Source organism: Xyrauchen texanus, chromosome 21 (genome assembly GCF_025860055.1).
Source record: "Xyrauchen texanus isolate HMW12.3.18 chromosome 21, RBS_HiC_50CHRs, whole genome shotgun sequence".
NCBI classification, from domain to species: Eukaryota; Metazoa; Chordata; class Actinopteri; order Cypriniformes; family Catostomidae; genus Xyrauchen; species Xyrauchen texanus.
In genome coordinates this window covers 34498014-34512049 of record NC_068296.1, presented here as the reverse complement: position 1 = coordinate 34512049, position 14036 = coordinate 34498014, and the positions used below count along the sequence as shown (strand labels likewise).

Genomic DNA, 14036 nt, shown 5'->3' with positions numbered 1-14036 from the left:
AATTTTTTTTGGCACCAAAACAGTCATAATTTATCAATATGATCATTTTCCACCCTGTCTCTGGCCCTCTGTCTGAAATGCTTGGTTTTGGCCTAAACGCCTCTTTAAAACTTCAATGTAAACAGCCACTGTTATGAAGAGCCATATTTGAAACTCAGTTGGAAGAAAGCAAACAAGCTCCTCGATATAAAAAACGGAGTTTCAGAGTTTACAAAAAGCACATCCAATACATTGCAATATATTATACTGTTCACTCAAGCACAGCAGCACCATAAACTATCAACATAGTCATCTGAAACATTCATGGATGAAACAGTTTACATATGTTTTTGATCAGTCCAAGTGTTTTTAACAACACCATCCTTGAATAACAGTTCCTTTGCAAAGCTTGAATCGTATTGACTGGCAAGCAATCCATGCAGATTTGAGTCGAAAAAAATTTACATACATTGTCCAAAGCATGGTGGATAGATGCACACACAAACAGTATCACATAGCTAGAAAAGCATCAAAACGGTCAAAGATGTCCATCTAGTGCATGTTTACAAACACCAACAATTAATAAATAGCACAGAGAATGAAAGAATGCATCCCTGGTGCATTTGTGCTTAATACAGCAAGACCCAGAGCAGCTGATGAAGTCGAATGGCTTCTCTTTTTCTGAGCTGTAACTTGACACAGCATCTTTTAAAATCAGTGTCAGATCCATGACAGCAGTCTTGTTAGTGCATATTTAAATACAAAAATAATTCAAAATAGTCCAGATGGGGTACACCACACTAGGCCTGTTTGTCCTGCTCTCACACTTTAAGAACTGAAGCGCCAGTGGCAGGTTAATGCACCAAGTACCTTCATTGCTTAGCATCCTTAAACAGCCTTCAGTCTAATGACTTAAACTATCTGGAGTAAGAATTATTTATTTGAATCATTATTAGATTTGACTTGGGTCACAAGGTAACACCCTAACAAACTCCTACAACACTCTAGCAACCTCACAACAATGTGCTACAACGTGCTAAAAAACATGTATATACACACATATAAGTATCCACAAGTGTAAGAATAGTAAATTATCCGGGCATCAATCTCAGCCCAACCCGGTAGAGCAAATGTGACTAATAGCTCTTGAGTGCAAACAAACCTGTCATCACATAGCATCACAGTCGAGCTGAACCCAGCATGAGCCCGGTAATCATTGGACAAGAACATTGATTAAAGCCCCTGTGCATACAGATTCATGTAAATGTATGCGTGTTTACAGTGTTTTTTTTTAATTGGAATAAATTAAAAACATGGACCCTTAGGAGTGGTCTGCAACTGTGCTATCCAGAATCCTAAAATGATCTCACTTTCATGCAAAACATGTAAGGACAGGGACTGAGAATCACCTTCGGCTGGGCTGGATTCTCCGCTCGTTTTTCCTCCATGAAATTCTGGGTTTGGGTGATGCACGTGGCCGACACTCCAGGGAGACTTCTTTACCCACGGTGGCGATGAGATGGACAGGATTGCTGCTGAACATGGGAGCTGATGCTGTTTATAAAACATAAACACAGTGGCACCTTTAGAGACAAAAATAAAAGCTGACAAACTGTGTGGCAATGGGAGGCTGGGGGTTGTTGTCACACTTTTTACTCCTGTGAATATTTCTCAGGCAATGTTTATAAAACACATAGTGCCATCTTAATAAAAAAAATACCAGGATACAAAAGCAAGTAGGGTAGACTGGGGCCAGTTGTAACATTTTTCACTCCAGTGAATATTTCTTAGGGTAGGCTGATTGTTTTTGTAAAAAAGTGTCTGTATAGGCACAAACACACACAAAAAAACATCTATGAACATTTTCACTGTTATTGCCCATGGTAAAAGTTACAGTTCAATAAACACACATATAGGGAAATATGGGGCACATTTAAACAATTCAGCTTAAATACATACACAAATATCAAACCAGTTTTTGGGTAACAGAAATTGGTAACATTTTACATTTGTTCCCTCGGTTAAGGAATTATAAAGAGGTTCATTCATAACTTATGATAATTTACAAATGTAATATAAATCATGGATGTGGATATAACATCATTCATAAAAGGGGTACATTTAATGCAATATACCTGCCAAACAGTGAGACATTTTACCTCACATGATATAAATTATTAACAACACTTATTCAACATTACTTACCTATGAAAATGTACCTTAATGTAGACACATGTAAAGCATGTATTATCCCTTCTAATGGCTTTGGTAATTTTTCCTTCATCTAAATGGTAAAGGCTTGGTGGTTATTTCTACACTTACCATCTCAACAGACACAATGATTCTATGAGTCAAGACTTTATTATTTATTATAAGACTTTATTACAAACAAGACATTTTTCTTATTATTATTCACTGTGTATTACAGTTTTAATTTAAACTAATGGTTTGTAACAAAATGCTTAGTCCAAGTCTTCTCTTTGCAACACCATGGTCAAGTTTGACTGCAAACATAAAAAATGCTAAACTTTTACAAATAATAGTCTTTGATAATATCTAAATATAAATCCAAATTCATAAAAATTAACTTTGTAACAAAATGGGTCTGCAGCCATCTACTGGTTATTATTGTCATTTCAGGAAAATATATATTTTTTTCCCAGTATATAACAGCAGATCTAAATGCATGACACAGTTTGACATGTTATTTTATAATTAAGTGAAAATAATATAAATGTGTTTATTTTATATGGAAATAAATGGTGTAATCTATTTATTTAGATGTAAATTAGGTCTAAATACCATACAATTCCAAAAGGATCTACTTTTAAAAAAAATACTTTAGTAAAGTTACTTTTATTTAATTTAAAAAAAAAAAAAAATAAATACATGAATTACACTATCTGGTCAAATTTGACTGGAAATACTAAGAGTGTCAGCCTGTAATGAAGACTGTAGAAGGGTTAATGAGTTGCCAACATACAAAAACCTGTACATAAAATTAAATATGGTTTAATGGTAATTAGGCTTTATTATATGATCTATGCTGTGAATGAGGATGAAGACCTGAATAGAGTAGAACTTTAGGTAACAAGGACTAGGCAAGTTGGGACACCACTCGGAGTAGCACCATTCTTTTGACATCAGTGTGACAAGGAAAGTGAGAACACAAGTAATGAATATAAACACAAAGCAGACTGAAGCAAAATTACATAATCTCTGTGACTACGCTTGCCCGGCACCCAATCGGGCTAATCAGCCGAGGAGAGGGATAAAGGCAGCTGGATGCGGCAGTTTGAGAGAGAGAGAGCCACATGCAGCTGCCGTGTGTGTGCGTTTATGTTTTGTCTTTATGCTTTAATTTGACATAAATCATGAACTAGAGGCATTTCATGTGTTTTATTAAAATAATATTCCGGGTTCAATACAAGTTGAGCTCAATTGACAGCATTGGTGGCAAAATATAATTTTTTTTCACCACAAAAATGTATTTTGAAAATGTTCTTTAAAAAGAGCAAAAATCTTGGTTCCAGTGAGGCACTTATAATGGTAGTGAATGGGAGTCAACTTTTGAACATTAAAATACAAAAAAATCAAAAGTATAATCATAATACTAAGGATATGCATGTAAAAGTGATTTTAGTGAGATAAAGTCACTTACTACATTTTTCTGTGTTTCAACCCTCCAAAAATTTGAAATTCACTTTCATTAACCCATTCACTTCCATTGTATGTGCCTCACTGTAACCCATTGTGGCAGGGCGGAGAGCTGGGCTGGGTCGTGATCGTACACACCCGGTGCTGTATTAGGCTAATCAAGCCTCCCGAGAGGGATAAAGGTCAACTGCAGCGGATCGTGCGGGAGAGAGAGATCGTTAACGGACATGTCCGTAAACGATCTCTCTCTCGTCGCACCGCCGTCTGCCATTAGCCTTTATCCATCTCCAAGGCTTAATTAGCCTGATAAGGGACCGGGTGTGTACCGCCCTCCGCCCTGCCACACCCATATTTTGACCTTTTTTTTTTAAGAAAAGGAGGGTCGAAAAAACTAAAAACATTCTCTCTGATTGTCACTCCTGAGACCCAAACAAGCACTTTGCAGCCAGACGGACATGGAACAGTGCGGAAGAATATTCAATGACTCCCAGCTTGCAGGGAATTTCATGTTATAAAGCGAACATTTAATGAATTTCAGATTCAATTTAGCAAGGGCGCCCATGTGTCAATGAGAAGCAAGAGACATCCGTGACACTATATATATAGTGCTGTGGAAACGTATTTGCCCCTACACTGATTTCTTCTGTTTTTGTGTATATCTCATACTAAATTGTTTCAAAAATTAAAACTAAATATAACATAAAACAAAGGCAATCTGAGTAAACACAAAATACTGTTCAAAATTATAATGTTATTGATTGTAGCAAAAAAAAGTAATTCAATACCAACTGGGCCTGTTTGAAAAAGTATTTCTCCCTTAGTTACTAAATCCCCAAATCTATGAAACTGCATTCATAATGGGGTTCAGCTGGACTAGACACACCCAGCCCTGATTACTTCCAGCCCTGTTCAATCAAATCAACACCTAAATAGAACTTTTTCAGCAGCATGAAGTTAGCTAAAAGGTCTCACCCAGTGGCACACTACGCCAAGGTCGAAAGAAATTCCAGAAATGATGAGGGAAAAGGTGATTGAAATACATTAGTCTGGGAAGGGTTACCAAGCTATTTGAAAGGCTCTGGGACTCCAAAGAACCACGGTGAGAGCCATTATCTCCAAATGGAGAAAACTTGGCACAGTATTGAACCTTCCCAGAAGTGGCTGACCTTCCATAATTCCTCCAAGAGAAAAGCGACGACTCATCCAGGAAGTCACAATAAAGCCAAGAGAAAACAATAAAGGTCACTGTTCATGACTCCACTATCAGAAAGACACTGGGAAAATATGGCACCTATTGAAGTGTGGTGAGGTGAAAACAACTGTTAAACCAGAAGAACATTAAGGCTTGTCTGAATTTTGCTACCTTGATGATCCTCAAACCTTTTGGGAGAATGTTCTGTGGACTGATGAATTCAAAGTGGAACTGTTTGGAAGACAGGGGTCCCATTACATCTGGAATAACTCAAACACAGAATTCCACAAAAAGTAACTGCTGATCTCCTGGGATTTACACACACAACAGTCTCTAGAATTGACTCCAAATGGTTCCAAAAACAAAAACATCCAGTGAGCATCAGTTCTGCGGATGGAAACACCTTGTTGATGAGAGAGGTCAACAGAGAATGGCCAGACTGGTTTGAGCTGACAGAAAGGCTATGGAAACTTAGATAACCACTCTGTACAATTGTAGTGACCAGAATAACATCTCAGAATGCACAACACATTGAACCTTGAGGCGGATGGGTTACAACAGCAGAAGACCACATCAGGCACTTTATTAAGACCATAATATCCCTAAAAAAGTTCTCAGTGAGTGTAAATATATGTATTTTTTTACTTGTAGACTGATACATGCAGATATACACAAGAGATGCAAAAATGCACAAGAGTTCATCTTCATGTGAATAAAGGCGGAGGATCAGGGATGACGCCATAAGATATAAACAATACTTACAAAATGAAAGAGAATAAAACCTTTAAGACAAAAACAAGAGGGTAAATTAAAAAAATGTAAAAGACTTTACTGACAAGGAGAAGAGATACACTCGTGCAAGATGGAGCATAAGTCAAAACGTTGGGCACGGAAGAAAGCATAGAAAGAGCTAGAGACCTTCTGCAGGGAAGCAACTCCACCTTGTAAGTCAATTGAAGGTGAACGTACACCAGACCACAACATACCTGAAACCTGAACATACCTGAATATACTTGCTAAAATTGTCATTAAGTGACTTGACATGTACAACAAATAAGTAATATTATGTGCAAATTAATTCAAGGATTTCAGTGTATGTAACCCGCACACACAAACACAAGACGAGACAGTCACAATGTCGGAGAAAACTGCTTTATTCCAACAAAGCAGGCAACAGTACAAAAACAGGGCAAATCCAGTGAAGAATGGTCAGGGTGAGCGTTAAATCGAAGCCGGGGAATCAAGATAGGGTAAAGGGGCAAATCCAGGAGAGAGAGGTCAACGAGAGCATAGGGGGTCAAAGCCGGGGTAATCAGAATAAGAATAACAAGTGGAAGCAAAAGACAGGGGAACAAGGGGAGCTGGCAAGCTAAGAGGTGAACGAGAGGAGGTCAAAACTAGACGAGACTAGCGGGGGCAAAGACACGGAAACTAAATACAATAACCAACAACCGTGAGACGAAAGGGTAGTGATATATAGTGACGAGTGCAGGTGTAAACCATGACAGGTGATGAGACGAGTGCAGGTGAAACTAATGTGCAGGAGTGCAGATGACGCGAGTGCAGGTGGTCATAATGTTCTGGGGGATTGGAAACGCGTGAGAAACTCGAGGAAGGGAGATTGCCTACGAGCATATGAGCGAGTAGGAGCAAAGTGGGCGTGAGGGCTTGAGCGAGCAAAAAGAGCGTGCAAGCTTGAGGGGGCGGAACGAGCGCGGGAGCTCGAGGGGGCGGAACGAGCGTGGAAGCTCGAGGGGGCGGAGCGAGGGAGCGGGGTTCGTGACAGTGTACCCATAGTGAATTTGTAAATTTCAGATACAGAGCAAATGCAATACAAATGTAAAATATGTAGAACGACCCATATACATATAAATATTAATATATATATAGTTGAAGTTAAAAGTTTACAAACACTTAGGTTGAAGTCATTAAAACTCGTTTTCTAACTACTCCACAGATTAATATTAGCAAACTAAAGTTTTGGCAAGTCGTTTAGGACATCTACTTTGTGCATGACACGAGTATTTTTCCAACAATTGTTTACAGACAGATTGTTTCACTTTTATTTGACTATATCACATTTCCAGAGGGTCAGAAGTTTACATACACTAAGTTAACTGTGCTTTTAAGCAGCTTGGAAAATTCCTGAAAATTATGTCAAGCCTTTTGACAATTAGCTTCTAATAGGCAAGTGCACGTGGGGAGAAATGTCCTCTGGTCTGTTGAAACCAATATTGAACTGTTTGGCCATAATGACCATTGTTATGTTTGGAGAAAAAATGGTGAGGCTTGCAAGCCGAAGAACACTATCCCAATTGTGAAGCATGGGGGTGGCAGCATCATGTTGTGTGGGTGCTTAGCTGCAGGAAGGACTGGTGCACTTCAGAAAATAGATGAGGAAGGAAAATTATATGGATATATTGAAGCAACATTTCAAGACATCAGCCAGGAAGTTAAAGCTTGGTCACAAATGGTTCTTCCAAATGGACAATGACCCCAATCATTCCTCCAAAGTTGTAGCAAAATAGCTTAAGGACAACAAAGTGAAGGTATTGGAGTGACCATCACAATGCTCTGACCTCAATCTGATATAATATTTGAGGGCAAAACTGAAAAGATGTGTGCAAGCAAGGAGGCCTACAAACCTGACTCAGTTACACCAGTTCTGTCTGGGTGAATGCGCCAAAATTACAGCAACTTATTGCGAGAATCTTGTGGAAGGCATCTCAGAATGTTTGACACAATTTAAAAAATGTATAGGCAATGATATCACATACTAACAAATCTTATGTAAATGTCTGACCCACTGGGAATCTGATGAAAGAAATAAAAGCTGAAATAAATAATTCTCTGTACTATTATTCATTCTTAAAATAAAGTAGTGACCCTAAGCAGGGTTGGACTGGTAATCTGGCATACTGGGCATTGTCCTGGTGGGCCGACACACTTTGGGGCCGATCAGGTTGCAGAATGGCCATCGGTAGAACCGAGCAGATTGGTGGGTCGGCCGCGAAACATTCCGAACGGTATGAACGATAAGCAAAAATGAGCCGCCGCGTTATGCAGAGTAAATCATTAGTATGAGTTCTAATTATAACAGGAACATAAGATCATGTTGGCGTGTGTTCATGTGTTTATGACAGGTGCAGTTGCATATAGCGATTGGCTTGTGTGATGCGAGTTTATCACAAATGCAGGCTAAAACTGTTCATTAATCCCACTGTTAAAAGGACAAACATCCCATCCATCCATGAAAAATCATGAGAATTGCTCCAACTCCTGAATTATAATGAATTGATAATATAACACTAGAGGACAATACTTGAAAAAAAAAAAAAAAAAACTTCAAATAAATGGCAAGAGGGCACTGTTTTTCTTTTTTCAATCTTTTTTTTCATTTCCTTGATTATTGTATAGGCCTATATATACAACATTGTGATGATTGATAGATAGATAGATAGATAGATAGATAGATAGATAGATAGATAGATAGATAGATAGATAGATAGATAGATAGATAGATAGATAGATAGATAGAAATAATTTTCTCAAGTAATTATTCAAGACAATTAAACAGTTGAAGAAATCTGCTTAAAGTTTCTAAAATAAATATCAACCATTCAAGTAACATTAAGAAAACCTCTGCCACCCCTGGAGTCACAAGTTCGAATCCAGAGACTCCAGCCAGGTCTCCAAAGCAACCAAACTGGCCAAATTGCTAGGGAGGGTAGAGTGACATGGGGTAACCTCCTATTGGAGTCTTGCACAACGAGCCACGTGATAAAATGTGCGGATTGACTGTCTCAGAAACAACTGAGACTTGTCCAACGCCACCCGGATTGAGGTGAGTAACCGCACCACCACAAGTACCTACTAAGTAGTGGGAATTGGGCATTCCAAAATTGGGAGAAAGGGGGCTAAAAAAAAAAACCTACTGAGATGGTATTGTTATGGTGTATGGTTTCTTTCACTTTGAAAGGCTGAATGTGTGTGTGTGTGTGTGTGTGTGTGCCAATAAACTTAAAATGGCAACAGAACTGTGATTGTTTGCTTATTTTATGACATAGACAAGGACTCGGAACTCAAACTTGAGCACTGAAGACTCGACTCTAGTGACTTGACTACAACACTGTTATATTATATTTTATAATATTATATTACATTATATTCTATATATATAATGTCTATTTTGTTGTCAATGTCTTATCAAATAAATCAATAAATAAACAGACATGACTACATGAATATTGATTTGTGTTTACATTATTTTTCATCTATGTTGTCATGTTTTCCTTAAAAGAAATGTTTGATGAGATTTTTATTGAAAGTAATTTATTTCCTCACTGACAAATCTGGTCCATTTGGAAATACATCAGATTGCAGTGATTGACCAATCAGAATCAAGTATTCGACAGAGTTTTTTTTCTCTTCTAAAGTAAGTCATGAGGCTTTCAATGTAACATGAATCCTGTCAAAAGCAAGAGTCATTTGTTTGTGTTTATTTTGTCACCCCATGGACAAAATACGAGTGCATAATGAGGAATGTAAATGAAAATGACCCACAGGAAGCATCGAGAAGGTGACCACACGCGTCTCTGAATGTGTGGGAGAATGAGGGAGAAAATGAGGGTGTCTCCAGTAAACACGCAATCCCAGTTTGCATCTCTCCTTTGTTTTGTCCTGGGCATCTAGAGATGCAGAGTGACTGCACTTTTATAAACAACTCACAAACATGTTTGAGACTGACAAACAAGCCAAGTTAACATAACTTTTTTGTCCATCTGTCCCTTTCTATTATTATCTTGTCTAGTCTGCTTTTTTTCTGCAGAAAAGTGGGCTATTTGTGACAGCTTTCTCTGTGAAGACTTCTTTTTGCTGATCCTTGTGGACACCTAGCTCAATATCGCTAAAGTTTTCTTCTTCAAATGTGCTGCCAGTAGACATTTCAGTCCCATTACAAAGGAATGAAAGGAAACAGAAATTGATTGCTACTTGGCCTTGTTTTGTCTTTGTTGACATTCTACAATGCCTGTTTGAGGCTGTTTGGATTATTCATTATGTGTGAATAAAAGCTACCTGTCAATAGCTGGCCTGCTCATCGCTCACAGAGAGAAAGAGTGAGGAAGCTTTACCTATGGGGTTAAATGGCCTTTTGAACATTGTTCACCCAGACATCATTCTCTTCTATACACTCTTTAGAAAAAAAGGTACTGTTTAAGATAGAAAGCTGTTACTGAGGTGGTACCCTTGATTTAGGCACATATTTACACACTTAAGAGGACACAAAGGTGTGGAGGCAGCGTGTGGCAGAGCATCGTGCTTTGGAGAGTGAAGCTGGGAAAATGAGTGTAAAATGATTGCCACCTGTGTTTAACACCTGTCTTGTGTTTCATTGAGGAGTGATTTGGGCTTTTAAGGAGAGGAGACAGCAGCAGTCAAGAGGGATCCCAGCTTAGAAGCTGTTTGTGTGTGTTGGCCGAAAGTGTATGGTTCCAAGAGGAACAAAACATACATTTACCTGAAAATTAGGTCTCTTAAACAAGTAATACATTTTAACTAGAGCTACAAAAAAGGTCCCATTGAGGGCACCATCCCAGCGATAGCCATTGCACCATAAACAGTACCTTTATTTTCCTGAGACAGTACATTCATTACTATTTTTGCTTTGTCTGCTTTTAACTGCTTTAGCCAACACATTCTCACACCCCAACTCGTTACATACGGACGCTAGGGCAGGACCCCTTGGCGTCGCTTATTGACGTGCCGGGTGTACCTTTGGCGTCATTTTACGACGCGTCCGGTTTTGAAACCTAAAAAAACAGTTGGAGGGCCATTGTAGCCTATTCCTTTTTATTTTTATTGATTGCGGTCTCGACTCTCGACCCGTTCGCGGCGTGAGCTTACCCGAGACGTGAAATTTCAACGCTACACGCTCCGGTTCAGAGATATGTAGAACGGCGTCATTTTACGACGTGTCCGGGTTTTCAACATCAGAAAACTGTTGGAGGGCCGTTGTAGCCTATTCCTTTTGATTTTTATTTATTGCGGTTTAAGTTAGGTCCGGTTCACTAATTTGATTGGACAAGTGGCACTTCAAGAGTGCTGATATTTTGTATGATAGCATTGAAACGTTTTACTGTTTATAGCACTCTGCTGGTATGTGTTTGCTACATATAATTCAGTGCTGTGGAGTATTTTTATTTGTATAATTTTTCCCCTTTTCTCCTCAATTTGGCACACCCAATACCCAATGCGCTCTAGGTCCTTGTGGTGGCATTGTGACTCAATCCGGATGGCGGATCCGCCAATCCGCGCATCTTATCACGTGGCTTGTTGAGTGCAATACCATGTAGACCTAGTGTGTGTGGAGGCTCATGCTCTACTCTGCTGTATCCACGCACATCTCACAACGTGCCCCACCGAGAGTGAGAACCACATTAATAGCGACCACGAGGAGGTTAACCCAATGTGACTCTACCCACCCTAGCAACCGGGCTAATTGGTTGCTTAGGAAGCTTAATTAGAGTCACTCAGCAGGGCTTTCTTTTTTAAGCAAACTATTTTGTTAATTGGTGCGGTTTATCATTATAATTTACATTTAAATTAATGTTTATTCATTTGGCAGATGCTTTTATCCAAAGTAACTTACATAAGAGGAATAAGAAAACATAAGCAATTCATCTTAAGGAGACAGTAGTTCAAAAATTCTGCATCACAAATATTTCAATTCAGTTGTGTAAAATAGAGTGTTTTCTAGTTTATTAGAGTATTGTAAGTAAAAATGTGTTCAATGTAATGTTGTCACCCTGTTTGCCTTTACAAAAATAAGCGTTGTTTAACTGTAATAATATTGTAGTAACCATGACAGTGGTTTTAGTAGTTTTTTGTTTTGTTTTAGTTTTTCCCTGTGGAAACCATGGTTTTGATACAATTAACCATGGTTTTAAAACACTACTGTAGTATACATATACAGTACAGTACCAACCATGACATTACCATACACTGTATTAGTAATCATGACTGTAGTAACCCTAGTTAATTTTTTGATTACCATGGTTACTGTAGTAAAATCATGATTAATGTTCATAGGGGGATGTCACTCTAATTAGATATGTAACAATTATGTGATATTATTGCACCTAAATAATGTCACCTGATTTTTATACTGTATATTTATAACTATACAACAGTTAGTTCTGGTCCTTGAATCTGATTGGACAAGAGATGTTCCATGAGCACTGATGGTCTAACACCATGAGTGTTTATCACTCCGCTTGTTTTCGTGCCATTCTAAACTAAAGTGCAGTGCATATGTGTTAAGAGCTACTGTTTATCTTTTTTTTTTTACATTATATATGTTAGCCAGCAGGTGGTGGCAAATGATAATTTTTATGTGTAATAAAAGTCAGTTAGGTGACGTGAAGTGAATCCGCATCAGTCAGTGTCTACATAAAACAGATCTTCGTGATCGCTCGTATTATATACTACTAAAGCAAGGAAATAGCTTTAAACGGCGTTAAACTAACAACTTCAGCATTACACTTCATCACAGCTGAGAGACACAATAGACTGATTAATTACACAATGGGTGCTGTTTAAAATGGCGGAGGACATTTCTATAGTGATCGACCCTTGCTCACCGTCTACCGCGAAATACCCCGCTTGGACACTATTTTTCCACTAAGAAGGCTGATCTTCAGAAAGCTGACAGCATCTCTGCTTGGGTGTGGCAACAGGTGATCGCACACGCTCCTGTCTTTCTCTCTGCCTCTCTCTCTCTCTCACTCACACACACACACACACACACACACATACATACTTGTTTATCCAATAACTTGTTCAAAACAGCATAAGCCGTGACACTATTTCTGAAGTGACATTTTTTAATTTCTAAAGAAGGTTTGGACACGTCATTTGGTATGGACCAGCAACGGCATATTCTGATCTGCCGCGTAATAAAGTAGTTCAGTAGTTTGACTGTAGTTTAACTATTTGAAGTTTTAACTATGTTACAGTTCCAAATGAGCTTCCACAGTGGTGGTTGAATTCCAATTATATGGTTTACAACATTGTAAACAAAATATTTTTGTAGGCAGAAAAACATATTGTGTCTGCAATGTCAGTTGATTAATATTTTTACATGGCTCTCTAGAATACATAATTCTGAATACTTATTTGTTCTGCTAATATAACCAATGTGTGTGGGTGGGGAAAGATAATATTAACCAGTTATACTGTACCCCATTTTTCACAATCCAATCAAATGCTAATAGATAAAATCAAGTCATGACAACTTTCGGAAAGATTTATTTTTTATTTTTTAGATGTTTATAAATGAAAATGACAGTTAATAGGTTTGGACTTGGTGCACACTTGGTTCAGCTAGATCATACACACCAAGCCTCTATGGACAAGTTGGAGAATGAACCACCATTGGCTAGTAAATATTTATTTTCACTCGGCAGCTTTTTGACGACAATGCAACTGAAAACTGAAATAAAGATATTAAGTAAACTGAGTAGTATGCCAGATTGTACATTTTATTTAATATTTTGCTTTTTAGCATTTCATTCACAATTTATCTTTTTTTTTTTTTTTTTAAGTACACATTTCACATTCTATCAATTTATATGATGTCATGAACTTGCATTTATAGTAATGAAACAAGCATATTGTTTGCAAATAATTCACAAGGTTGGAACCTAATAATGAAAATATAATCCCACATATAACAAAATGTAATAATTGTATTATAAGAATAATTACTGAATTGCTTCTATATCAAAAGTACCATGTAAAACTTTAGGTTTTGTAAAAACCCCTGCAAAGATGCTGCTAGAGCCATACAATGTTTGATCAAGTAAAAATATGTAAAAATGTATGATTATTCTTTTAAATATTTATATTTACACATTTATTACACTTACTATATTACTACATTTTGTTACATGTTTGTTTTATGCACTTGTACAGTTTACATTGAGATACATTGATATGTATGTCAAGCACTTAAATCGTACTGTCTCTTTAAGAAAACGGAAGCTCTGCAAGCATATGTTAATGGTTGAATTAGTGCAGCGCACAGAGAGAAGTTGCACAATGATTTTTCCCCTCATCCGTGCAATGTAAGATTAGAATTTATGTTTATTTTTTACTTTTTGATCAGCAACGGCAGAAAGGATATTAAAAGAGACATGAAATAAAACAA

At 37.7% G+C, this 14036-nt stretch overlaps 1 protein-coding gene across 2 annotated transcripts in view; it reads right to left on the bottom strand.

Moving 5' to 3' along the window:
• Positions 1-14036, bottom strand: part of LOC127661925 (contactin-5-like) — a 360754-nt gene that overhangs the window by 60371 nt on the left and 286347 nt on the right. For both annotated transcript variants that reach the window (XM_052152886.1, XM_052152887.1), the window contains exon 12: positions 1389-1533. In XM_052152886.1, the coding sequence (XP_052008846.1) occupies positions 1389-1533 (145 nt within the window). The remainder of the gene's footprint in view (positions 1-1388; positions 1534-14036) is intronic.